This window comes from Brachionichthys hirsutus, chromosome 20 (genome assembly GCF_040956055.1).
Source record: "Brachionichthys hirsutus isolate HB-005 chromosome 20, CSIRO-AGI_Bhir_v1, whole genome shotgun sequence".
NCBI classification, from domain to species: domain Eukaryota; kingdom Metazoa; phylum Chordata; class Actinopteri; order Lophiiformes; family Brachionichthyidae; genus Brachionichthys; species Brachionichthys hirsutus.
The window spans coordinates 11,012,378-11,040,334 of NC_090916.1; the positions used below are offsets into that span (position 1 = coordinate 11,012,378).

Sequence of the window (27,957 nt, forward strand, 5' to 3'; positions counted from 1 at the left end):
AACACAAAAGAGGGCTATTTCTAACCGTACTAAGACAGACAACGACTCAACGAGCTAGAAGCTCGTTTTAATCAGAACGACTCGTCCTCAGGGTTGGACACATCACAGTGGTCCCTGTGCGGACGGCTGTAACACTTAGGGTGCTTTCACACTGCACCAAGAGGACTCGGTTCCTTTGGGAGCAAATTCTTGCTTTTATAATTCGTTGAAAGGTCTGCGTTCACACTGTGATTTCTCCGCGAAACAAACTTTCAAAGCAGCGTCGCGTGGCTGAAAGGGGCGCTTGTCGATTGGACAAAGTAGAAGGGGAAGCCCCGCCCTCTCCCATGTTTGTTTTTTTTCGAGTGCGCAGTTGCGGCTGCTGCTCATTCACGGAGGGAATCTCATTTAGTTCTGGCCTAAATCATAAATGTTACACAACGCTAGTCGTTTTTAACAAACACAAAGTCGCTGTGGGTCCGTAAAGTCTGCGGATCAGTTCAGAACAACGGAATGAGAAACTATCGCTGATGATCAGCTGATTCTCCGCTCTGCGCTGGACTGTTAAAGCGACGTGGAGCTGCTGAACAAAAGATGAAAGTATTATAACGCATATTTAGTTCATGAAATCTACACACAGCGGTACATATTTCACCACTTTTAGTTTTTCTGGTAACTGAGCTTCCCCTGCAGAGCAGCTTGGAGTACTCGCTGTACTTCCTCTACCGGAGATGTACCGTGTAGCATCACTACGTACAGCTGATCCTGCCTTTGCTCCGCCGAAAGGAACTGAGACCCTCCTTTTCAGACGGACTTTTTTGATCCTCTCTAGAGTCCGGATGCGCGTTCACACTGGCCCAAACAGAGCGGATTATCTGAGGAAAGGAACTCTGGTCCATTCAAAGGGGAGCAAACAGCGGCAGTGTGAAAGCACCCTTAGGGACCGTCTACAAAGGGCAACACTGAAAGGAGTTGCTACAAACATATACAGTAGTCCCTCGATATAAGGCGGTTCATCTTCCGCAACCTCGCAGTGTTTTTTAATGCAATTTTGCATGTTTTTTTTCTGCGCTTGAACGCGCCTTGAACGTGTTCTGCGTCCTGATTGGCTAAGGGACTGTACTGTGCCACTGTCAATCAATCTCCTTGCATCTCCTGTACAGTACAAAATGCGCTCAACCAGCCAAATTGACATCAGCAGTGTGACTCAAGTAGAGTACTGTACTGTATACTGTATTGTACTGTACTGTACAGTATTTACAAGAGCCACAATGGCGACGAAACGTTCTGCTCCGACAAAGGCACCTGTGGTTGCATTCAAAAGGCAGAGGAAGACGCTAACCATCGCGCAAAAGTTGTACTCCTGGACATGCTAAAGGAAGGTAAACGTTACGCCTGCAGGGCGCCATTACGGAATAAACGAGTCTTCGGTTCGTTACATAAAAAAGGAGGAAAATAACATCAGGACGACAGCAGCAATATGTTTTAACAGGGAAGCAAAAAGGGTTGTAGCTGTCCACAACAAGAACATCGTAAGGACGGAGTCTGTTTAGCTTTGTGGATCAGTGACTGCAGGAAAAAGAACGTTACGCTGGACCAACATCATCCACACAAAAGCTCTAAAGCGGCACAGCGGAACTGTGAAATACAAGAGTCGCTATTAATGACCTCGTAGGTTGATCATTAAAATTAAATGCGTTATTTCTAAAAGCTATTATATTTATTAACAGGAAAACGTTTACTGTACGTACTATATATTTATATTTCTCAAACAAATGTTTAGTTCTGAAAAGGTTCTGATCTTTGGTTTCATTCTATAATACTGAAACAATCTATTTAGATTAATGCCTGCCTGTTAAATGTGTATAAAGTGTGTGGTGAGGGGTTTCACAGCCTTAAAACATTTATGTACATGTATAATAATTGTAAATAAATAAAGATTACTACATTGCGGATTTCACTTATTGCGGGTTGTTTTTAGAACGTAACCCCCACGGAAAATGAGGGACTACTGTACAATATAACTTCACTATTATACAGTATAGTGCTACCAAAATAACTTCACACATCAATGGTCATGTCCCGGATGTACTACAACACTTATTTTGGAAAAATGTGCTTCTGCATAATTTGTGATTTTTTAAAATAATATTCAATAACTTTGTTTTTATGCAGGGTTGCACTTTGCAGACGCTCCCTGACCACTCTTCAGTTCCGTATGAGCCTTCCACAGTGAAAAGAGAGTATAAACTCTTCATCTATAGAACAGTACTGAATACGGTGACCACCGTTGTACACGCGTTGGCCGGGGCGCTAATTATGTCCTCGTTATTGAGGATCGCTTAAACGAGATTTTGAGATAACTCGCTCACAGTGACTCGCGTCTACCAGCACCAAGATCCTAAAACACAAGATGGCAGCAGCGCCGTGATGACGTCAGATCTCATTCCATATAAATCAGACTTCATCAGGATTAATTTAATATTCTCAAATTTCATATATATGCCGTTCAGGAAATTATTGTAGCGTCCGTCAGCTGTCGAAATAAGGACGAGATGTGTCTCACAACTAGCGTTTCATTCATCGGTCTCTGTCGGCCATGACCACGCCACGAACTGACCTGTTAGCGCTCTAACGTCTCAACTCTGTCTCTCTCTCTCCCCTCCCCTCCGCAGCACCCACACACACACACACCGCCCCCCCTCCCTGGATGCTTTTGCGGACTCTCTGCAGAGTAAGAATTACAAACATTCTTAGAACATGAATTGTTACATTATTATATATATATATAAAAAGTGAAGTTTGAGAATATGGACTGAACGCCAATATATATATTCCGAACGCTGATATATATATTCCAAACTCCGATATATACTTATTGAATGATCGCTGACATTATCACGGCGCTGCTGCGATCTTGTGTCATTAATAGACGAGAATCACTCTGAGCGAGTCAGCTCAAAATCTAATGCCAACCCTCAATAATGAGTTAATGAACGCCCTGGTGACTGGATTAAATACTGTTCTAGACGTCAAACTTTCCAGTTCTTGTCTCCAAACCGTAGTTGCAGGACACCAGAGGGAGTTAAACTAAACTGTAGCATTGCTAAAGGAGGGACTCGCTAGACTGGCTGAGTAACTCAGGCTTTATTATCCAACACAGTTAAACAAATTGAAAATTGCATAATCCCAGTGGGATGGGGCCTGGAAAGATTACGACCACGTCAGATGACGCTTACAACTTTTTACCGGCCTTAATTTGGTAGTACTTTAATTTACTACCTTTTACGAAGCTGCTGCAATCCTGATTTCGGGTAGATACTAAAGAGCAAGGGCCCCAAAATGGAGTCCTAAGGCACTCCCATGATGTGTTCTTTAGGTGGAGAGAGGATGTTTTTTATCGTCACACTGTGTCCTGCCCCTGAGATAATCCCTGAACGTGTGTATTGCCTGGTTCCAAAGATCGTAATTTGTCTGTTTGTTTCACCCCATTCATCCCAAAGGAACTTGTACACCCCAGTTGCTACCATAATTGTCATTAAAGCATCAGCCATATTGTTTAACTTCCAAAATATGAGGGAGGTACACCAAGCACTACTGTCTACAGGCGATAGGCGGGGTACATCCTGGACCCGTCGCCAGCAGATCCGAGGCGCCACACAGAGACAAACGATGCACACAGACCTACGGACAATTTGGAGTGATGAATTCACCTAAACTGCGTGTTTTTGAAGGTGGGAGGAAGCCGGAAAACCCACGCAGACACTAGGAGAACATACCAACTCCACACAGAGGAACCGAACCCGGAAACTACCGTATTGGCCCAAATATAAGACTGTGTTTTTTGCATTGAAATAAGACTGAAAAAGTGGGGGTAGTCTTACATTCGGAGTCTAGACATTATACCCATTCAGAACGCTAGATGGCGCCAGATATCTTTAAAGCGATTGCTGAACTTAACTCCCCAGGCCAAAGCAAACCCCTCTGACGAAGAAGAAAATAAAAATAGCTGTAGCACGAAGAAGAAAAATAAAAAATAGCGGTTAGAAAGAAAAGAGAAGAAAATACCGGTAAGAGAAGCGATAATGGAGAAACGTAGCGACAATCTGGAGAAAAGTGGGTCGAAGATCGGCCAGGTTAACCGGCAGCTGAGGAGAAGTTACGATGCCAACTTCAAGATGATGGTGATGAATGAGGCAGAGTCCTCAAACAATCGCAAAGCGGCTGTGAAATATGGTGTCACAGAGTGTACTGTACGGGATGGAGAGCTCAAAAAGATCAGAGAAAAGCTTCCCGTGGTCCTCAAAGCGGCCGCTTCCAAGAGCTCCACAGGAGGGTGTGTGCGTACGTGGACGAGAAACGAGAGGACGGGATGCCCATCAGCAGAGCTGTCATTCGGCTCAAGGCCGTGGAAATAGCCAAAGAGCTAGAGATACCCGCCGCTGACTTCAAAGCAAGCCTCGGCTGGTGTAGGAGAACGATGCGGCGTAACGGACCTAGCCCAGCGCCTGCCCTCTGACACGGAGAGAAGCTGGTGGCTTTTCAGCGCTGTGTGATCAATTTTAAATCATTTTAACTTTAGGAACCTTAATCAGTAATAGCTAGATATTAAGATGTGAGACAGTTTTTGCATGATTTGAATGAGGAAAAATAACATGCTTTTTCTCTAGAATATAATCATTTGTTTCAGATGTACTGTAATTATTTTCTGTATAAAAATTGAATTTGGTGTTCAAAAAGTCTTTTTTCAAACTTGAGTCTTGAAAAAGAGGGGGCCGTATTATATTCGGGGTCATCTTATATTTGGGCTAATACAGTATGCTCTGAAAAAAATCGAGAATCAATGTGCCACTAACTGCAAACAACACATGAAAGAGAAAGCAGTAAGTTTACCTGTCCAGTCTCCTGATCTCTTTCTCCAGCAACATTGGCAGGTTCAGTCCTTCCAATAGTATTCGACACTGAGTTTGGTACTGCTGTCCTGGGTCAGCAGGGAACGAGGAAAGCAGTGCATGAACATTTCCCAACAGAGCACCCCCCTAAAACAGGAGAGCAAAACACAGTTACGACAGCAGGGACATCACAAGCTACCGTGTGGAATGGCTGGCAACCTCCTTAGACGTCAAGGCTATGCTCCAATCAAGTTAGGCCATTGGCACGTCCATCAAATGCTGTCCATCATCTTCAAACAAAACTCAGTGTTTGGGATTTGCATACATCATGGAAGTTACCATTCTTCATCCTCTTTGTCGACTTTCTAACGACAGATAGACCAGAACAAAGCAGGTGGTGGTCCATTTGTTTTCCACAGCGTTAACAGCAGTTTGCCATTATTTCAGGGAGTTAACCACCGTTCGCCATCATCGCGTTCTGACGAAGTAATAAAAACAGCCTACTTTTGGGGTCAAATTTGATCAAGTTTGACCTGCTATGAATCAGTGAATGAAATTAGTTGTGCCATCAAAGCTGAAGTGGTCAGTGGTCGGTTCAAGCTTACATAGTGTAACCGGATGGGATGTAATTAGGCAGGCAGGGGTGGGAGGGAGCACCTGTGGCCCATTTGCCACTGATTGGGGGGGCGTATGTAGGTGCTTCCCTTCCCTTGTTCCTGTCTTTGTGTTTTCCCCGTCAAAGGCAGGTTGGCCGTAGACTGTCACCGCCTTGTCTCTCCTTTTCTTTTGTTTTTAGAGTGTTAAATAAATATTTTGAATTATTAAATGCCGTGCTGGTTTTCACTGTGAGCGGACCTGTGGGTGGGAAACCCGCTAAAACGAGCCGGGAGCCAAAGGAACAAAAAATGAGATATCTTTGGGTGCAAGTCCTAAAGTGGCGTTGTTGGCAACAATCGTTTAGGCCCATATGCCCAACGCCACATTAGCAATGCTACTTGAAGCTGCAAAATATATCTACGATCTAAAAGCGGTATTCCAGACTAGGGCTTTAACGATTCAGCTATCTCACAATTCGGTTCGATTCACGATTCAATCGCAATGTAAACTAGTGTGCGTGTGTGTGTTGTTGAGTGTCGGGGTGTATGTAGATGTGTGTCTGAGTGTCGGTGTGTGTTAGTCGTCGTCAACTGCATTGCGAAGTTGAATGCCGATGGTCGTCTTCTGTATTGCAAAAGCAATAGCCCCGCCCCTTGTGCCAATAGGTGCTCAGGCCTACCTAAAGCCTACTTGGGTGATAAAGAAAATCTGACAAGTACGTTTTGTTTTTTTAATTATTATTGCTATTGTAAACATGGACAATTTAAGTACACTGTTAAACAAAGTGCATGTAGCATGTGCATTCTGGTTTGAAAAACTATCACAACTCAACCTGTGGGTTGCCACAAACTGCATATTACAAGTTTATGGATATATAATACCTTATCTGAAAGCTAAGACCATTTAGTCACTTAACTTTAACTACCGGTAATAGAGGCATCCACCGAATCTGATTTGAACATGCGTGTAACTTGTGTAACACTGTTTTTACCCTGCAGTAGCTTGCAATAAAATCAATGAACTCAACTGGCAATACAACAATACAATTGGAACTATGCAAGTTATGTTTTAAGATCCTTTTGAATTATCTTGCTAACAGACTGATAGACGCTGGCGATTGTATAACCTCCGCCTCGCCTTGGCAGAGGTAATTAAACGATTCATAACAGTTAACACAAAGATATATGTCCAATGTGCAATGATCAATCAATAATATTAGTGATCAGTACTTCCTACCTGCATAGAGCACTCCATCACACAGACAGCCATAACAGCATCCTCTACGGTCACGGTCTCTCTGAACATGAGCCTGGCATGTGCTGTGAGGCAGAGCAGAATTCTGCCTATTGTTACAGGAAGTAGCAGAAAACATCAACACCCAATCAACACCCAACCGAGACCAAGACGAGTGCAAGCACAGAAGGCCCCCCCCCCCCCCCCCCCCCGCAGACAGAAGAGGCTCAGTGTTTGACCAAAATGGATGAAAACACAGAGATATATGTTCAATGTGAAATGGTCAATCAATAATATTAGTGATCAGTACTCATGAAAGTAACTTCGTTTTCTAACTAACAGTCGGATCACATAACCAGATGCTAATTAGCTAATTGGGTGACAGTTTTCACCACAGAGGTTTGAGTTGATGTTAAAAGTGGTAGAAGATTATTGACGAACGCCACAGCCTTAATCAGAGCTAAAGGCAGTCCGAAGAAAGATTAGTGTGACCCTCCTTTGAGAGTCCGATACCGGACTGCCTTTATCTACTTCACCGATCCAATGTGCTGCACAATAACATTCTATTGTACATAGATTGTACCATATAATTGATTGTAAAAACATTGCAAGCATTAAAATATGGTCATGAATGGATATGGGCTAACAATCAAGCCCAGTACAGACAGAACTCATTTTTAAATCCCCATCGTGATTAAACTTTGAAATATTCTTGGTGTCAGGTTTACAAGTCTGACACCAATTGATTTCCAAAGCTGTAAATCAAGGTTAAATGTCAGTGGTCACCTTCAGCCAGTCTGCTCAGACTCTCCAGCATGCGGATCGTGGTCCGTGCAGCGTTGCAGCCATCGCTCTGCCTCTGCAGCTGGTAGTACCGAGTCAAGATGCTGTTGGCCTCATCACACACCTGTGGTTGGAGGTGTTTAATCACACGGAAGTAAGCCTTCATTTTCTCCATGGTCCACAGGCTGGAGTTCTCAGAACATTGTCCTGGCAAAATCAAAGCAAGGAAACAGCATAAACTCTCCAGCACATGCATGGGCCAAAAAAGACACACGTGGATTAAAGTAAACAAGTCACAGATGGATTATTTTACTTCCCTGATTATACAGGCATAATCCAAAATGACAATTAAGAAATGATGCACCGCTGAATGGAGATAAATGTTGGTGGTCCAATAAAGCTTGCCTGATGTAAATGTTGTTGGTTGGGCAGTGAACATCGCAGGCTCCACCAGGACAGACATTTAGAGAACGTATAAAGACAGTGTGTGATTGAACGCGGCAGTGTCAGGTGTATCAATATTTAGCCGTCCCATTGGACTTCGGTTGGGGGGATGTAAGAGTCAGTCAATGGTTTGAATGCCTTCCTTACCCAAGCCCTGCCTACAGGGCCCTGGGCCAGCTACACCAGCATGATGCCTGATAATCAAGGCGTGGCACGTTTCGCAGCAACATGCCAAACGTTACGGGCAGCGTAATGTTCATGACAGACTCCAGACTCTTCCAGTCACTTGCTCTTATCGGTGAAAACAACGGGGCGCCGATCAAAGCTCTGCTAGCTGGTGTTGTCTGGTAAACACCATCTGAGCTGAGCAATACTCAACTGAGCACAGATAGGGGTCGGCAATATACATTTATACACAATAAGTGTTATAACTTATCAGCATAAAACACACATAGCGCTATCCTGACACGAGGATTAACACGAGCGGTAGAGTTCAGAGGATGAGTTAATCCCAAAACTGGAACAACTTTGGTGGTTGAAGCGGTTTTGGTAGAAAGGAACAGATAAAGAACAAAGTGCGGCAACAGTCCAAGAATACTGTTTTAATTATAGGGGGAAATACTTCAAATGTATTTCACCACCTCAGATAGAAGTACCCTATCCAGTACGAGGCACGTGTAAAAGCTCGAGGTGTGTACAGCGGCTAATTCTAGCCAAAGCACCAAACGAGCCGCCAGCATGAGCAAAAGGACTTGATGCACTCCTTTTCTCAACGGAAGCAAACGCTGGACAGACATCACCCAAGCAGCCATGTATCTGAATATTCTACACACAATTTGAAGTGAAACGTTTTCATTATATGCTGACTATTTGAAGACAAACTTGTGTTTGTTGAAGTTGTTGTTGGTTTTTTTACTGCAGTAAGCACCACTTGATGTGCAATATGTGTGTTTTATGCAGATAGAGTTCTAACACTTATTGTGTACAACTGTGTATTGAAGATTTTGGCATATCAATATCGTATCATTATTATCAAAAATCCCGAGGGCATTTTCGCTAACCCTGAATACCAGTTACCGCTCTATTTAGTTTTGCACATGACAATTAAGCCTGACCCTTGAATCACTGGCTCGTCAAACACTTTCCAAACATAAGTATATTTCCACCTCTGAACGACTAGAAAGGAATAAGCATTTCCTGGAAAGATGAGTTCATCCTCACAAATCCTCCTGTGGCCCAGCACGAAAGCAGCTCTTTAAAGCTGACCTTTGGTATCACTAAATAAAATTGTGATTTAATATAATAATATAATATAATTTTGTATAACATTACATTTCGTTAATTAGAAAAAAATAACCAAAAATTGCAAAAACCACAAGTTTACTGTAAAAAACGTGTTGAGAATTACACGGTCAAAACACAGCGATTGTTGTATGTGCGTAGCATCTATTATATATTAATCTGCATGTACAATAATCAAAAACTGCAAATGTTGAATATTGTTGAATGATTTCTTGAAAGGATATCTAACATTTGCACACTTCTTTTACAGAAAATCTTTTTCTACCACAATCTACCCATCAATTTTGAGTCGGCATCTGAAAACATGAAGTTTGAAGAGTTATTGGAATCAGTGGATGGTCATGAACCCTCGATTTCCCAAGCAAGACACAATACCCTACACAGGAACACACAAAATGTAGTGAAGTTTGACTTCTACAGTCCAGTAAATAATGCATTTCAAAAGGCTTCATATTAGTAGCAGCACAAACGTTCATATATTGTTGTGGTTTATACCTATTAGTCATTAGGAGTGGTAACCATTCATACTTTCACTCACAGCCAGCGTGAGTAATGTTCCCAAATACTTGGACATGCTGCTCCAGATTGAACCACCGACCATCCGATGAGTAGACAAGCTACAACTAGCCCTAGCACCGTCCCAGTATGCACAGGTGCTAGGGCTAACACGAAGAATTGGGATTGAATGCAGTCCTTCTAAAATCAAACATGAACAAAGCTCAGACCAATCCCAGCAAACAGAAGCCATCGATTGATGGCGCTCTGTAAAGATTTCATGTACGGGCTCTACATTTTGACTGGGACACCTCAAAGGCCAATAGCAATGGCAGATAAACCCTGAGTAGGCTTTCACACAGGAAACAAATCCCTACCTCTGTGACTCCTTTGATGTGTTCAAAGTGGGCCAGCCAAGGCTCACACTGCCAACAAAGTGTTCACATTGTACAGAGCTAATGCACAATGCTAAAACGATGGCCAACAGTATTAACGCTGATGTATTTCAATAGCTCCCTACCTTCTGTGCTTGTTCTTCAAATAACTTATTCTGCTGCAGTGGTAGACAATTACCACGTGGCTAGAGGTGCTCCAGCTTTAATAATTCATATAGTAATTCAATTACCATGCCATAAGAATTTCACTTCCAAATTCCAAACAGCATCGTCTACCTCTGTCCTCCAGAATAAAAGAGGAGATGATCCGGTCCCACTCTGGGTTTTTGGTGTCCATCAGAATAAGAACAAGGTCAAAACGACTCAACAGAGGGCTAGCCAGAGCCACGTTCACAGACAGCGGCTCCTCGGGGTCGTACTGCCCTTTAGGGTTGGTGGCTGCCAGGATGGTGGTTCGAGTGTTCAGCTTACACACCATACTGGAGACAGAAGAGAGGGCAGAGAGGAGAATGAATCAAAACTGTTCTTACCAGCAACAATGCTATCAGTTCATCAAGTTGCTTTATTATGCAACAACTATGACCAAATACCTTAAAAATGACAAAGTCTGCCACCATCACCAGAGGGCCAGCTCTGGTGATGTAGAGGCAATGTCAACGACTGATTCATCACATTCATCATCACCACAAAGAAAGGTCAAATTTAAAGACAAACCAGACCTGCCATTTTTAAATCGTCTTGTAACATACAGTACACATTTAGTGATTGACCGATATGGCTGGCCAATAACGATATTTGGAGCCGATATTCATTTGCAGTAAACAAGTCCTTAAGAGCCTCGCCTCCACCCTGGAAAAGAAACAAGCCGCTACCAACTCATTACCACCAGCAGCAGCTAACACCCCGCAGGTCACGTTTGTCCGTGAGTGGACAGGCTTGTAAAAAGGAGCAGCACCACACCCACGGAGTACAATCATCCTGGAGGAGCCTGCGACTGGACGAGGCGAGTGGATGTTGGCCCGCAGCTAGCTTTCCCTCAGACCCGACATGGTGCTCTGGTCCCCTTCTCTGAGGAAGGTCTTCATCATCGAACTCACAGTACCCTGGGGGGCTCAGTGGGTGAAGCTTGTAATAATAATAATGCATTGGACTTATATAGTGCTTTTCTGTGAGAAACTCAAACTCAAAGCGCAGCATCGGAAGAGGCTGATAGAAGCAGCCAGTGGCCGTGGATAAAGAGAGACTGGGCCCCCAGTGGAGAGGGTGACACACCGCGGGGACTTGATTGCCCCCGTAGGGCCTTTCTTAGTCTAGGGTGTCTAGTTGTAATGGCCAAAACTCCCAATGAGATCTGAGGTATACTACTGAAGAAGTGTAACCCGAAACACCCGCCAAGGGGAACTCCACCGTGTCAACAACGTGGGGGGCATTCACAAAGCACGTGCTCGCACTTAGAGGATTGTTTACATCTCGTCCTGTGTTTTTGAGATCTAGCTGTGTAGTATTTTAATTGCACCAGATCTGTATATATCAACTGTAAATAATTGGAACCTGATAGTAATTGCACTTAGTTAGATTGTGAAATCTATTTCACATTGTGCTTGTCTGTTTTATGACAATAAAGTTGAACAGTTGAACCTGACCTAACGTCAGATGCATTCACAGCACTCTGGATGACTGGACCATTACGTTCTGTGAACGCACTGCTGGTACGGATGCTCAGCAGGCCGTGGAATGTACGTCTTCTGACCATGCATGCGTGACTGGCCTACCCAGCTTTGGCCACACTAATAGATTGCTGCTCCATTGCTTCATGGATGCTGATGCGGTCATGCTCCTTGATGCTGTTGAACTCGTCAATGCAGCACAAACCACCATCTGATAGGACCAGGGCTCCCGCCTCCAGGTGCCAATCACCTCCGTCTCTCACCGCTGCTACAGTCAGTCCTGTGACAAACGTTCAAAGACTCACTCCATCCCAAAATCTACTGATTATATGCTGTAGGTACTATTTATATATAAACTTTATTACAGGCTCTAGACCCAATAGTAAAAACATACAACACAATAACACAGCAAAACATCACCTGTTTACATTTACCTGCAAAATCAATGTGAGATGAATGATTAAGAATAAATGAAGCACTCAAGCTCCCTCAACTTGAATTGAGCTCACCTGCGCTTGTTGATCCGATTCCAGCTGTGAGAACAGATCGAGGCATGATCTTAGCTGCATACTTCAAGAACTGAGACTTCCCTGTTCCAGGGTCACCAACCAGCAGCATGTGACACTCACCTGTAGAGAAGAACTGTCGTGATGCAGCAATTTACAGGACCATTTTCCTTCAGGTGATGAAAACCAACATCTCTCAGTTTTCATATATAACAGGTCCACTAATAGTGGCGTTCTGAGAACCTACAGCCTTAGAGTATCTGTACAAAAACATTATTATGGATGGAAAGATGTACTGTCGTGATATACATGACTGACCAACCACTTTCTACACAGAGCCACCACACTCAGGTAGAAAGGGTGATTAACGGTGGCCTGTCTGTCGGTCTGTTTGTCTGCCACATCGAGCCGAGTACCTGTACTGCATGGATTGAGAATGGAAAAATAGTTTAGCTCACCTTAATCTCAAGTAATGCCTGCATGATTTTCTTGTTTCCTGCCAACCCGGACCTTCTTATATACCAACTGATAATCCCAAATGGGACCCAAAACAGCAGTACTTAATCCATGAGTATATCGCCCATTATAAAGATGTAAACCCCCTGGCTTGGAGGTCTTAAAATTAACTGAGATTTATTTATAGGTTAAACAGTTGGCTCCATTTGTGATGATTATAAATTGGCAAAAATGTTCAGATGTGATGTCATTCCGGTCAGATTTTTCAAATGCATAAATATCAAATACCCCTGATCTTGGTCCCAGATGAGTCTATTCTCTGCACCCCTCCAGCCAACACCATGGCCACTGCCAGTTTAATCAAGTACATGCCAAACACCTGTGGGCACAGGCTCAACAAGATCTGGTTCCTACCTACAGAGAGCGGAGAGAAGGGGGAACTTTAAAACACAAGCAGAAAACATCTAGTGGAATTTCCTGAGACAAATATTGACATACCAGCTATGGGATCATGTTTGTAGTTATTCCAGAAATCTTCAAAGTCTTTCTGAACATTCTTCATGGCAACAGTAGCAGCAGCCTGTTGGTTGTTCACTTCTATGTTGTTGGCCTTGAGGACCAGCTCCACATCACAGTGAGCGCCATCACTGAAGGGCTTCCAGCGCTGACGGATCACTCCATAGACGGTCACATCATCTCCTAGGAGCAGGCAGCTCACCATTACTGCCAGTTACAGCACGCACACACTGTCATGGTACAATAGGGGTCCGGAAGCTCTCAGTCATCGAGTCCGAGGAAAATACCAAACAGCAAAAACAAAGAATCAGCCGGTTAAAGACGTTTCAGCTCTCATGCAAGAGGCTTCTTCAGTTCTAAATGACTGGTAGAGAGGTAGAGAGCCCAGATACTCCTCCTCCTGCTGGAGCAGAAAGCAAAGGGCCAATGAGGCCATATACAAACCCAATATCCTTCCCCCTCCGCTTCGAAAAGAAACTGCATCCGGTTTTTTGAAGAAAAACCTCCATCCTCACCTAACCACATAAGCTCGCTGTTAAACGCATTCATCAGCACGCCAAACCCTATCCAATCAGAACGCTCAGTCTCTCGTCGTCCCGTTCACAAAACATGACAGAGGAGGCAGGATTGCTGCTAAACGTAGTTTTGGAATATAAAGTCAACGAGTAAACAATATGCGATACGTTTTGAAGGCATTGATTCTGTTTCTGAATGTAAACGCAGGTCACACACACGTGATGTCACAGCTGTTTTAAACGTTACGTTTCTAAACGCCAGACTCCGTTTACAGGCGTCCAGACGCGTAACCGGAGTTTTCACAAACCTTTGGCTGGAGTTTCCAATAGTTTGTAGTGACAAAAATATACGGTTTCATGTGCATGATAGGCCGAACCGTAGAAACTCGGACTTATCAGGAGCCACTAACATTCATAAAGGGGGGGGGGGGGGGGGGTCACTGTCCCCCCACCCTCGTGTGACCTGTTAAATTGAGCTGCACGCAGTCGTGGATGGTGGTTGTGGTTTCTGGGGATATAGGTCAACACTGCATAGAGATGTTTTTTCCAGCTCAACAAAAAATCAAATTAAGTTCAGTGAACCTTTTATTTCAAACAGGGCCGCTGCATTCGCAAGCTTTAAAAAAAATATGGTCCAAACAGCAGCTCAGAGTCCTTGGAGGGGGGTACTGGAGAGTGCTGCTTCTGGGGATTCCCTCGTTCTACTGGGGGACTTCACCGCCCACATTGGCAATGACAGTGATTCCTGGAGGAGCGTGATTGGGAGGAACCCCCCCCCAATCTGAACCCAAATAGTGTTATTTTATTGGACTTCTGTGCTCTCCACAAAGCTTTACATTTGAATCAATGTGACCTTTCCATTTTAAGAGTTAATCTTAATAACTAGTTTTAATGTAATTATAGTTAAGGTATTTCTTTCCCCTATTGTGGCGCTCCCTGGAGGCCACGGTGCCCATAGTATTTGCCTTAAAACTACCAAGAATCTCCTCTCAAGAATTTCTCTATCCATCTGTAAAAGTTCCACAAACCACAGAAATTGAAAAGTAAACAAACTGATCATGCAATTGAAATCCCGCAAAATTCCATTTAAAAAAATTTCATTATTCATTCTCGTGACAAGAAATGATGAAAAAATTGTTGCGGATACTTGAGTTAGAACTGCAGACAACGGGGGCTTTACTGTACATATTTTAATATTTCAATATTATATAAGTCGCACCCGAGTATAAGTCGCGAGACCAGCCAAACTATGAAAAAATATTATTATAGGTACTGCAATCTGTACTCTTAAAATGGCTGATATTGTTCCTGCCTCGCTCTACCTCCCCATCCCGTTTGCTTTGATTTGGAGTTACACACGTAAAACCAACATGAATCAGCACTTGGTAGTGCTGAGATTTGCACGGTACCCCTCAAGGTAAACGATCTAATCCCGTACCTGAAGGATGGAAGCATCACCATTTACGGCTCTTACCAGATTTACAACTGTCAACGAGGTCATCCTCCAGAACCACCACCACAGAGCGAGGGATGCTGCCCACCGACAGCCTCTGCACCTGCGGTAAGACGGCAAGGTTTACACAGACCAACAAACAGCCTCATTTTATAAAGTCAGCAGAATAGTTTGAATCTGAAGAAAGAAAAGAAAATCATTCAAATAAAAAGTATGGGAGAACTAATTTTGTTTACTGATTACAACAATAGACAACAATAGATGCCATACTTGCTCTTGTAACTTGATTTCCTGGTAGTCCCTGCAAGCTGCTGGATCAGATCCTCCGGACAGACAATTAAACCTGATTGAGTTACATCCATCAGGTTTAGGACAGGCCAGTTGAGCAAAAGTACAGAACTGATCAAAATCTGCCTGCACCGTGAAAACATGATGACACTTAGTGCATATGAACTCTCGTTCATATTCCAGAACCTGTAAGAAGTAAAGGAGGTACTGTTTAGACAAGACAAGACATAAAAAGAAAGACATCACTCAGAAGTACAGGAATTGTGGGGAAACCTTTAACATCACCAAAAAGAAATAATCTGTTTTAGACTAAGCATATTTAAATTAACGGGTGGAGGAAAGTATCAGGTATGCTCTGTGATAGGAGAGTGTCATTGAGGACGAAGGGACAGGTCTACAAGACCGTGGTGAGGACAGCCATGATGGACGGCTTAGAGACAGTGGTGAGGACAGCCATGATGGACGGCTTAGAGACAGTGGTGAGGACAGACATGATGGACGGCTTAGAGACGGTGGTGAGGACAGCCATGATGGACGGCTTAGAGACGGTGGTGAGGACAGCCATGATGGACGGCTTAGAGACAGTGGTGAGGACAGCCATAATGGACGGCTTAGAGACAGTGGTGAGGACAGCCATAATGGAGAGCTTAGAGACAGTGGTGAGGACAGCCATGATGGACGGCTTAGAGACAGTGGTGAGGACAGCCATGATGGACGGCTTAGAGACAGTGGTGAGGACAGCCATGATGGACGGCTTAGAGACAGTGGTGAGGACAGCCATGATGGATGGCTTAGAGACAGTGGTGAGGACAGCCATAATGGACGGCTTAGAGACAGTGGTGAGGACAGCCATGATGGACGGCTTAGAGACAGTGGTGAGGACAGCCATGATGGACGGCTTAGAGACAGTGGCTCTGAGGAAAAGACAGCGAGAGACGGCATCAGCGTGAGGCGGAGTCAGCGTGAGGCGGAGTCAGCGTGAGGCGGAGTCAGCTGTACTACTGATTTGCTATTTACAGTTGAATTCTGAACACTTTACACTGATCTGGTTTGGTAAACACTAAATGCACCCGCTGTATTGCAGTGCGTTACCAATAAATCATGTAAATGTACTTTATGTAGGGAATTTCCGTATTTAGATGGGACTCCACAACGTAATTACACGCCGCCACCACTAGGACGCACCACATTTAGTTTGTGATTGTAATGACTGATTTCAATTGAACGCATTACAGCAGTGATGTCACACAGCACAGATAAACATGGGCTTAGATTGGCTGGGGCGGGACCCGCACCTGGAGGGGGACGGACTCATGGACATTGAAAGACACGGACGCAGAGGGCGGCCCTTTGTTCGGACCTGAGACTCACACACGGAGCAGGATCGAACCTCAGCGCTGATATCTGAACCAACTTGTATTGATCTGCATTTATATAAATATCTTAATCATGACCCAAATCCTCTTTATTGACCACGCCCCCACACGGAGAAGAAGAACTGGGGAGGGTTAAGGAAAACCCGAACAGTTACAATGAGACAAGTGTATTTAATTATATGTTATTTGTAACATTTTATACAAGACTCCGCTCAAGACAGGGAGAAAAATTAAAAGAGTCTAAACGTTTATATGAATCACAGGAATGTAAAATTATACGTTTTCACAATCCTGAAAATCACTAGTCTGTTAGATACATTATGGGGGAAAAATACGATATTTGTGGGCAACCATCAAACGCTTTCGGGCAGGCAGCTTTCATCTGGTGGTTGCCAGAACGTAGAACCAGACTTTGATGGTTTGGACATGCCCAGAGGAGAGACAGGGACTATATCAGTAGAAGGATGCTGAGGATGGGACTGCCAGGGAACAGGACTAGAGGACGACCCAGGAGAAGAGACATGGACGTAGTGAGGGAGGACATGAGAGTGGCTGGTGTTGGGGAGGACGATGCAAAGGACAGGGCTAGAGGACAACCCAGGAGAAGAGACATGGACGTAGTGAGGGAGGACATGAGAGTGGCTGGTGTTGGGGAGGACGATGCAAAGGACAGGACTAGAGGACGACCCAGGAGAAGAGACATGGACCCAACACTTCAGGAGGGCTCCTCACTACGCTCATGACTGGCAGCTCAAGGTTGATCTGGGAACTCAAGTTTCCAGCCAACATGGGTACCACTTCACTCCTCCCAGATGTGGTGTTAACATCATAGTCAACCAAGCAAGTGGTTCTGCTGGAACGGACTGTCCCCTGGGGGGACCGGATTGATGAGGCCAATGAGCGCAAGAGGGCCAAATACTCTGAGCTCACTACAGAGCCCGTTGTGAGCCAGTCAAAATCGGGTACAGAGATTTTGCTGGACATTCACTCCAGAGAGTGCTCAAACTCCTCGGTGTTAGAGGACTGCACTCAAAGAGAGCCACCAAGAGAGAACCACCAAGAGAGAGCCACCAAGAGAGAGCCACCAAGCCTCCTTGAGAGCGCAGAAAGGGCATTGCGCTGGCTGTGGATCCGTAGGGGGAGATCCGTGGTGCGCTAGTTGGACTCAAGCCAAGGGTGTATAATGATTAAAGACCCGAAACACCCAGTGACCCCAGGTTTATCACTGAGGACGTGTCCAAGTATCACCGTTCGGTGTATTAAAGTTCTACTAGAAATAACAGGAAAATCATTGCACGTTGATTGATACTCTTTAACAACATAGTGCTATAACAGTGCTATAACCTCGGGCAGCACTCATTCCATTCACACGCCTACTATCGATTGCCCATTGAAAAATTTTAAGATGACCGCATATAGTCAAGCTGCTCCTTTAGATTGATGGACAACTGGTCGATTCGCTCTGAACGGTATTTCGGCTCAGGGTCACGTTTAAAAAGAGTTTCTTTTTTTCTGGGTATACTTCATCACAACCTTTAAGCGTACAGTTTTTGATGAAATCCCCATCTGTAAATGGCCAGGCTGATTTAGCGATCTCTTCTGCCAAACTAAAGCTGGCTTTGACAACAGTTGGCTTTGTGATTTGGCTTTTTTGAACAGAACCTGTTGCAGCCTTTGTTCCGTGTCCATATCCTTGTTTTTGTCCGTGTTTCGTTTCATAATGTCGTCTCAGATTATACTCTTTCATTACCCCACACTTACTCCACACAGAAGACACACAGATTCTCCCGCTCCCACCATAAACATGGACTCCGACTCCCACCTTGTCTGAAACCCCCGGTTCTCAGTGTCCACCTTCCGTTCTGCCATTTTTGATGGGTATCTGAAAGTTAACTTTACTGCTATGCTAACGACTGCTGCGCTATTAAATTGTGAAACGAAGCAGCTGACTGATCGGTGCGTCACCGTTGCATTGTGGGAAATGTAGTATTGGTGCGGGTAAAAGATCTGCGGGCTGCCGGCTTACTGCGGTGTGGGCGGGTCCTAATAATAAATCAATATCATCCCAGGGGCCGTTGAAAACCTTTTCGCGGGCCTGATGTGGCCCGCCTTAATTGAATCGATCCGTCACTCCCCTGCCGATGCGCTCGCATCACGCATGTGTAAAATCATGTATTGATCCAAATCGGGGGGTTTCCCCATCCCTAATATGCACCTTTGTTACTGCCCTAAAGAGAATCTCCGGCTTATGAAGCACATTTTTGATCTAGTCTGTCACATTTGTTTTGGCCATTTTGTGACAGGGAAATAGTTTATTGGATGATCTTTTGGATTGGGCCAATTAAATCGCAGACACCTCCCTGGGTGTGGCTGGGGCCATATCACCAGATTTTTCTTGGACCAATGAGATTCACAGGATTTATGCGGAGCGCCATGTGGGTTAGTAAGGGGGCAGCAACAGGGACAGCTCCGTCTAAAGCAAGAACTTCAAGAGGCACCATTATCTGTGAGTTATTCTTTCATTGACAAATATTGTTTGTAGGCATTGTGGACCAATATTTTTTTGTCATTCATATGTTGTTCTCGTTGAATTTGTAGTTTGTTTACCTTAATACAGCGGTCCCCAACCTTTTTTGCACCACGGCCCGGTTTCATCTAAGACAATATTTTCACGGGCCGGCCTTCATTTGCTCAATAATCGTTAATGCCGCAGCCGTCCCGGTGTAGTCTAATAATAAATCACCCCAGTGGTCTTATGTCAAATGCAAACATCAACAGACAATAAATAATAATATAATACATTTTATTTATATAGCGCTTTTCTGAAAACTCTAAGACGCTTTACAGTGTACATAATAAAAACAGTAAAATCGATATAAAATCAATAAAATTCAAGCAGTAAAATAATACATTAAAAGTGAACACGGTTAAACAATCAATAGAAATTCCAACAGCAAAATTATACATTAAAAGCAATGTCAAACAGACGTTTTGAGTTCTTTTTTGAATGTGTTAAGATCCGGGCAGGCTCGTAGCGGTTTTGGTAATGTGTTCCAAAGTGTGGGGGCAGCGATGGAGAAGGCTCTGTCTCCCCAGGTTCGGAGCTTGGTCCTACAGGGGAGGGAAAGGAGGTTGGCGTCTGCGGAGCGGAGGGAACAAGATGGGGTGTGATGGTGGAGCAGATCTGTGAGGTAGGGGGGGGCAGATTATGGAGTGCTTTGAAAGTGATGAGGACTTTGAACTGTATGCGTTGGGGGACCGGGAGCCAATGAAGGTTTTGAAGGACCGGGGTGATGTGTTTAATTAAGGAACAACATCTTGTTACCCCTCGATGTGTCCCATTGAGGGGTAATGGGAGACAATGACGCCTGAAGTGTGTCCCATCGAGGGGTAATGGGAGACAATGGCACCTAAAGTGTGTCCCATCGAGGGGTAATGGGAGACAATGACGCCTGAAGTGTGTCCCATCGAGGGGTAATGGGAGACAATGGCGCCTGAAGTGTGTCCCATCGAGGGGTAATGGGAGACAATGACGCCTGAAGTGTGTCCCATCGAGGGGTAATGGGAGACAATGGCGCCTGAAGTGTGTCCCATCGAGGGGTAATGGGAGACAATGACGCCTGAAGTGTGTCCCATCGAGGGGTAATGGGAGACAATGGCATCTGAAGTGTGTCCCATCGAGGGGTAATGGGAGACAATGACGCCTGAAGTGTGTCCCATTGAGGGGTAATGGGAGACAATGGCGCCTGAAGTGTGTCCCATCGAGGGGTAATGGGAGACAATGACGCCTGAAGTGTGTCCCATCGAGGGGTAATGGGAGACAATGGCGTCTGAAGTGTGTCCCATCGAGGGGTAATGGGAGACAATGACGCCTGAAGTGTGTCCCATCGAGGGGTAATGGGAGACAATGGCGCCTGAAGTGTGTCCCATCGAGGGGTAATGGGAGACAATGGCACCTGAAGTGTGTCCCATCGAGGGGTAATGGGAGACAATGGTGCCTGAAGTGTGTCCCATCGAGGGGTAATGGGAGACAATGACGCCTGAAGTGTGTCCCATCGAGGGGTAATGGGAGACAATGGCGTCTGAAGTGTGTCCCATCGAGGGGTAATGGGAGACAATGACGCCTGAAGTGTGTCCCATCGAGGGGTAATGGGAGACAATGGCGTCTGAAGTGTGTCCCATCGAGGGGTAATGGGAGACAATGACGCCTGAAGTGTGTCCCATCGAGGGGTAATGGGAGACAATGGCGCCTGAAGTGTGTCCCATCGAGGGGTAATGGGAGACAATGGCACCTGAAGTGTGTCCCATCGAGGGGTAATGGGAGACAATGGTGCCTGAAGTGTGTCCCATCGAGGGGTAATGGGAGACAATGACGCCTGAAGTGTGTCCCATCGAGGGGTAATGGGAGACAATGGCGTCTGAAGTGTGTCTCATCGAGGGGTAATGGGAGACAATGGCGTCTGAAGTGTGTCCCATCGAGGGGTAATGGGAGACAATGATTCAAGATTCAAGATTCAAGATACTTTATTGTCATTATGCGAGCATAATAAAATCGTGAGAAGGCCCACGGCTTAAGGCACACATCATAACATAAACTAAATTCCCTCTCTTAAGAAACAATATATATACACAGAGAGAATATATATACACACAGAGAGAGTGAGAATCACAGGCAGTAGTGCAAAACAGCAGCAGCAGCAACAGGGCCGGCGTAAAGCGTCCCAGATCACTACGAGGGAACGACTGCTTTCACAGCTCGGGGGAAGAAGCTGTTCCTGAGCCTCGCTGTGCTGCTTCTTATTGTCCTGAACCGCCTCCCTGATGGGGGCGGGACAAGCAGTGTGTGGCCCGGGTGGGTGGGGTCTGTGGGCGGGACAAACAGTCTGTGGCCCGGGCGGGTGGGGTCTGAGGGGATGCGTCTGGCCCTCCTCTGGACTCTGGAGGTGTAAACAGAGTCCAAATCAGGCAGACGGTGACCCACAATCCCCTGAGCTGTCCTCACCACCCGGGATAGGTCCTTCCTGTCCTGCGCCGTGCAGCTGCCGTACCACACGGTCGCACTGAGACACAGGATGCTCTCTATCGTGGCCCGGTAGAAGTCTTCAAGCAGCACAGAGGAGAGTCCAGCCCGCTTCAGCTTCCTGAGGAAGAAGAGCCGTTGCTGGGCCTTCTTCACCAGGTGTCTGGTGTTGAGTGTCCAGCAGAGGTCAGAGGAGATGTGGATGCCCAGGAATTTAATGTTCTCCACACGCTCCACTGCTTCCCCTCGTATGCACAGGGGGGCGTGTTCAGTCCTCCTGGACCTCCTGTAGTCCACTATGACCTCCTTGGTCTTGCTGGTGTTCAGAACAAGGCTGTTGCTCGAGCACCACAGCATCAGGTTCTGGACCTCCTCTCTGTAGTGGGTCTCATCGTTGTTGGAGATGTGACCCACCACGGTGGTGTCGTCAGCAAACTTCACAACCATGTTTGTGGAGTGGATGCAGAGCAGGGCTGAGAACGCAACCCTGGGGGGTCCCAGTGTTCAGGATCAGAGGGGAGGATGTGGTGTCTCCTATCCTCACCACCTGGGGCCGGTTGCTGAGGAAGTCCCTGACCCACGAGCAGAGGGGTTGAGACAGTCCCAGGCTGTGGAGCTTCAGAGCCAGCATGTCCGGCGGGACGGTGTTAAAAGCTGAACTGAAGTCCACAAACAGCATCCTGACGTAGGTGTTAGGCTGCTCCAGGTGAGTCAGGGCCGAGTGAAGTGTCGGCGAGACGGCGTCCTCCGTGGAGCGGTTCCCCCTGTAGGCGAACTGCAGGCTGTCCAAACCAGCAGGGACGGCGTCCTTGATGTGTTTAAGGAGGATCCTCTCGAAGCACTTCATCTCCACCGGAGTCAGAGCAACAGGGCGGTAGTCGTTGAGGCAGGAGATGGATGATTTATTGGGTACCGGCACAATGATGGAGGACTTAAGGCAGGCAGGGACGGTGGACAGCTGCAGGGACAGGTTGAAGATGTCCAGGAAAACCCCTGCCAGTTGGTCAGCACACGTCTTCAGTGTCCGGCCTGACACGCCATCTGGTCCCGCAGCCTTGTTGGTGTTGATCCTCCTCAGGCTGAGGAGACCTGGTGCAGCTGCAGGACGAGCGGCTGATGCTGCACCTCAGGCTGGGGCAGATCCACAGACCTTCTGCTGCTCGGAGAGTCGAAGCGTGAGAAGAATCTGTTCAGGGTGTCAGGCAGGGTGGAGTCGTGGCTGCCGTGCTGGTCCCTGCGTTTGTAGTCCGTCACAGCCCTGATGCCTTTCCACATGTCACGTGGGTTCTTGTTCTCAAAGTGCTCCTCAATGCGCTGCTTGTATCTGTGCTTTGCCTGCTTGATGCCTCTTTTTAGCTCACTCCGTGCCCTGCTATAGGCCAGCCGGTCTCCTGCTCTGTAGGCTGCATCCCGGGCTCTGAGCAGAAGCCGCACCGTGCTGTCCACCCACGGTTTCTGGTTAGGAAAAACCGTGATCGTCTTTGTGGGAAGGACAGCATCAGTGCAGAAGTGAACATAGGAAAGCACAGATGACGTGTACTCCTCAAAATCTGCATCCTCTTTGAATACCTCCCAGTCTGTGTGCTCAAAACAGTCCTGCAGGGCTGAGGAAGCCTCCTCAGTCCAGACCTGCACGGTGCTGGTGGTGGGTTTAGTCCTGCAGATCAGCGGTTTATAAGCAGGGATCAGGTTCACTGAGATGTGGTCAGACAAACCCAGGTGGGGGGCTGCTACAGCCTTGTAGGCCCCCGGGATGTGGCAGTAGACCTGATCCAGAATGTTGTGTTCTCTGGTGGGGAAGGTGATGAATCTGTGGAATTTGGGGAGCACAGCTTTCAGTTCCACGTGGTTAAAGTCTCCAGCTACAATCACAGCGGCCTCTGGATTAGCGTCCATCTGGCTGCTTACCAGGCAGTACAGCTCCTCCAGCGCTAGCTTAGCATTAGCACGCGGTGGTATGTAGGCCGCTACGATCACAGCGGAGCTAGGTTCTCTAGCCGGTTTAAACGGTCTGCATTTCACTGCAAGATATTCCAGGTCGGGGGAGCAGAATGTTCCGATCACGTTCGTAGCAGAACACCACGAGTTGTGAACGTACAGCGCCAAACCTCCGCCTTTGGCCTTGCCTGAAGCTGCAGTCCGGTCGGCGCGGAGCAGCGAGCGGCCCGCTAGCTCCACCGCTGCGTCGGGGATGTTGGCGTCCAGCCAGGTCTGGGTGAAGATCGCCACGCAGCTATCGGTCCTCTTTGAGACGATCCTCACCCGTATTTCGTCCATCTTGTGGACGAGCGACCTGGCGTTGGCGAGGAAGATGCTGGGTAGCGCCGGTCTGTGTGGGTTAGCACGTAGCCTAGCCCGCACGCCGCCACGCTTACCCCGCTTTTGTTTACGGTATCTTCTTCGCCTCCTCGGCCACAGAGGGGGGATAGTGGGGGGCTCCGATGTTCGCTGGAGCTCGGGAGGGATAAAATCCAAAATAGACGGTAATCCAACCTGGTTATTCCCCAATTTCCACAGTTCAGCGCTTCCATACTGGATGAGGGCCTGGATTCTCAGAATAGGCGCAAATATAAACAAAAATACAAAAACAAGCACGAAAAGCCGGGAGCCTCGGGCCGCAGCGTGTGTACGCGCCGCCATTCCGGAAACGGAATCCCGAAGTGTGACGCCTAAAGTGTGTCCCATCGAGGGGTAATGGGAGACCCAAAGTGTGTCCCATCGAGGGGTAACGGGAGACCCAAAGTGTGTCCCATCGAGGGGTAATGGGAGACCATGGCACCTGAAGTGTGTTCCGTAGGTCCAGTCAGTTCTTTGCTTTTGGTTGCGGTCGCTGCAGAAAATCCAGCTTCACAAAGATAGGAAGTTAGAAATGGAAGCAGGATTTTCAATGCTTTTTGAGCGGATATTCTGGATATTCTGCCTTGACTTTAATCCAGAACACTGTTGTTGTCTAAAGCATCCTTTTAGAGCCACCGTCAGCAGTTGACGGACAGGCTTGATTCACCAGGTTTGTTCACAAATGGGTCGCGGATCCATTCTTTTGCAGTCCGTCGGTCTCTTGTGGTTGGGAAGTACCGCTCAAACTCTTCTAGCTGCACAAACTACGTGACCGAGACCGGTCAAGGCGCATGCAGTCGTCTGTGCGTCATTACACACAGAAGTCACTTTTCAAAATAAAACATCTTCAGACTGATAATTTATTAAAAAAATAAATAAAAAATTGCACGTTCTGTGCGGCGCAGTAACAAAGGCCTCACGGCCCGGTTGGGGACCACTGCCTTAGTAGACGTGTTGGATCACTGTTCAAATGGGTGTTTTCTCTTGCATATGTTGTGTGTTTTGTTGTTAAACTGTATGCTATTGTGATGGAAGTTATTGACATTGTATTGGTTGTTTAATTTTTTCTCTTTGAAGCTTTTAGTGCATGCTGGGAAATAAACCCTGCATTGAGATCATCCAAGAAACCAGTCCATGTTAAATTATTACAACCATATTACATGTTCCTATCTGAGCCATTGGAAACAAAATTTGATTCATATGTGCACCAGTGGTGTCTATTTTAAATGCCAATAAAAGATATAGCCATCTATAATGGTCCAGAAGAACGACCCTGTGGGGGCCACCTTGTCCAGAGGTCTCCAGGAGGACCAGAATGAGAGAGTTGAAGAGTAACCCACAGTATTCACTGATCGTGATGCACTTTCATAGGTTCTGGAGAGCATCAGAACAGAGATGCTGTTAATATGGTGTCAAGGATACTTCCATTGCACAGTACATCCATTACAGAGATGAAGAGCGTAAGGAAGGATCATGACTTGTAGTATTTAATGATGTAAGATACTTATTTTGTGTCTCAGTGACCTGTCGTTAAAAGATCTTCCCACAAAAGCTTAAGGACAAAACAGACACTGAGCAAATGTCATTCTAATGGAAACAAATGTGAGGAAGGGAACCATCATAATATAATATGATGATTTGGCCCCTCGAACTCCGAACAGACATACAGAAGAAAGCAGCACTATTGTGAGAGGTGAGCTGAACCGACAGGGAGATCAAATTTAACCTAATTTAAGGGGTTGCTTTCTGAATTGCAGTGTTACCACAATACGTTCAAATGTTAAAATATAAAATACACGTTTTAAATATATATATGTCAAAAAGAGCCAGTTGGTTGAGCGCATGTATGAGGTCAACCAACTGGCAAAGACACTTGTATAAAGCAACAAATGCGCTCCGACAAGCGGTGGTAAGTAAGCATGAGCCATGCGGGTTACCTTGGTAACACTGGTGCGTATGACAGTACCAGTAACAGACAGGAAGCGCCCTATATCTCTGGACCTGGGAATGGTGTCTCGCGTCAGCTCGGGACACACTGGCAGACCTAGACACACACAGGAGAGCCAGTCAACCAAAGACAACTTCAATCCATTCATCTGAGCAACTTATCTTTGCAAATCTGCTCTTCTAGCGAAGCCCGTATGCTATTTTACTCACGCAAAGAAACAAGGTCTGCTTGGGAAGACAAAGGGAAAGTGACACGCATGCAGCATGACATCACTTCCTGTGACACTATTGGTTGATAGTCGCGCGAGTATGTCTGCACTGTGGTATTCTGAAGTGGATGACAAAAACCTGGCGATTGAGCTGCTTTTGATTTTATTTTAAATATTCTTATTTAATTTAATATTTCCTGTTGCACTAGTTCAAGTCCAAAGTGAAGAAAGTATTTTATTTATTACTTGAATGCTCAAGCTATGCCACAGAAGTGCTCTTTTTAAGAGCTAAATGTTGAAAATTAAATTAAAATATAAAATAAGGGACATCCTGGATCTGTTTTTCACTCGTCTTTATTTTTTTTTATGTATTAAAGAAGTATCGGATCGGTATCGGTTCAACATCAAATCATTCAGACTTGGGGTAAAAAAAAAACCTGATCGAGACATTCCTAGTAAAACCAGTTTAGAGCACGAAATACACAAATAATTAACTCACTCAGTACCGAAACGAATACAAGTCTAAACAAATCGATACCTTCGCATCCCAAACGTATATACTGTATAACACAAAGTACAGTAATAGTAGTGGTAAAAATGTACTCACCCCCTTCAGCAGTAATATATCAAATACACTTTAAGCACTTTTGCCTTGTGGTTGAGTCATCAAGAGAAAGTTCACGTTTGTGTCTGAACGATCGGTTGAGGCAGCACATGAACAGCATTCACTGCACAGGTGAGTCTCACCTGTGAGTCTCACCTGTGCATCTCACCTGTGATGCGGGCATGAGGAGAGACGTTTAAACGCCGCTCCTTTGTTCTGTCTGTTCCATCGGCATTCTGTGACAACTCCATGGCTCTTCTGTGTAACACTTTATCAAAAATAGACAGGACATCACTGGGATAGGCGACGAAACAATCCCCGACCTGCCAGAGTAGAACCATGATGCAAACCAGAGGTACCCAGATTTTAAAAAATGAAGAAAAGCATTTTAAGTTATTTGTTTCCGAAATGACATTTTAGTATAACTTTACACCCCTAATATATATATACACACACAATCTGTGTTTTGAAATGAGTTGGCATTACCTCCATGCTGGCTTCAAATAATGTCATAGCATTGACAACAACAGGCCGATGGCTCTCCCCATTAGCATCCGCAATGAGCTGGATCATATCTCCATGATGATACTCCATCAGGTAGGAGCCAAACACGCGAGTGATCAGGGCTTCCTGCTCGGGATTCATCGACATATTTGATCTGAAGCAAGAATAGAAGGTTTTATATCCAAAAATCATACAATTATGTTTTTGGGATAACATTAAATTGCAAAGGCAATGGTCTCAAAGTGAAAAGTAAGTGTCACTGTTACCGTCATGAAGTCACCAAATCTGACTGAACATCTGAGCAACACAAACCTCAACTAAAGATACTGGTGCAGTATTTTTACTTTGAGATGGTTCCGGTTCCACAGGCTGAAACTCCAACAATATACTATGACTGACGCATGATGGAGGCAGTCAAAATATTTGAAGGCTTGGAAGA

The 27,957-nt window shown here is 45.7% G+C and overlaps 1 protein-coding gene across 1 annotated transcript; it reads right to left on the reverse strand.

Moving 5' to 3' along the window:
* Positions 1–4,119: 4,119 nt before the first annotated feature.
* mcm9 (minichromosome maintenance 9 homologous recombination repair factor) lies at positions 4,120–27,665 on the reverse strand. Its single transcript, XM_068753755.1, has 14 exons — positions 27,501–27,665; positions 27,184–27,337; positions 26,192–26,298; positions 15,504–15,707; positions 15,255–15,336; positions 13,248–13,448; positions 13,038–13,163; positions 12,297–12,416; positions 11,893–12,067; positions 10,397–10,599; positions 7,488–7,691; positions 6,705–6,787; positions 4,877–5,018; positions 4,120–4,336 (listed from the first exon to the last, which is right to left on the reverse strand). Exons 1-14 carry the CDS (start codon positions 27,663–27,665, stop codon positions 4,185–4,187), a joined length of 2,118 nt encoding a protein of 705 aa, XP_068609856.1. The 3' UTR covers positions 4,120–4,184.
* Positions 27,666–27,957: the final 292 nt, after the last annotated feature.

What these genes read in the sequence shown, in the direction of transcription:
- mcm9 (XM_068753755.1), bottom strand. Translation starts at nt 27,665, where the DNA reads ATGTCGATGAATCCCGAGCAGGAAGCCCTGATCACTCGCGTGTTTGGC. An exon ending in CAAACATGATCCCATAGCTG is followed by an intron (nt 13,164 to 13,247) that starts GTATGTCAATAT and finishes CGCTCTCTGTAG; the next exon opens with GTAGGAACCAGATCTTGTTG. An exon ending in TTTTATTCTGGAGGACAGAG is followed by an intron (nt 7,692 to 10,396) that starts GTAGACGATGCT and finishes TGATTTTGCCAG; the next exon opens with GACAATGTTCTGAGAACTCC.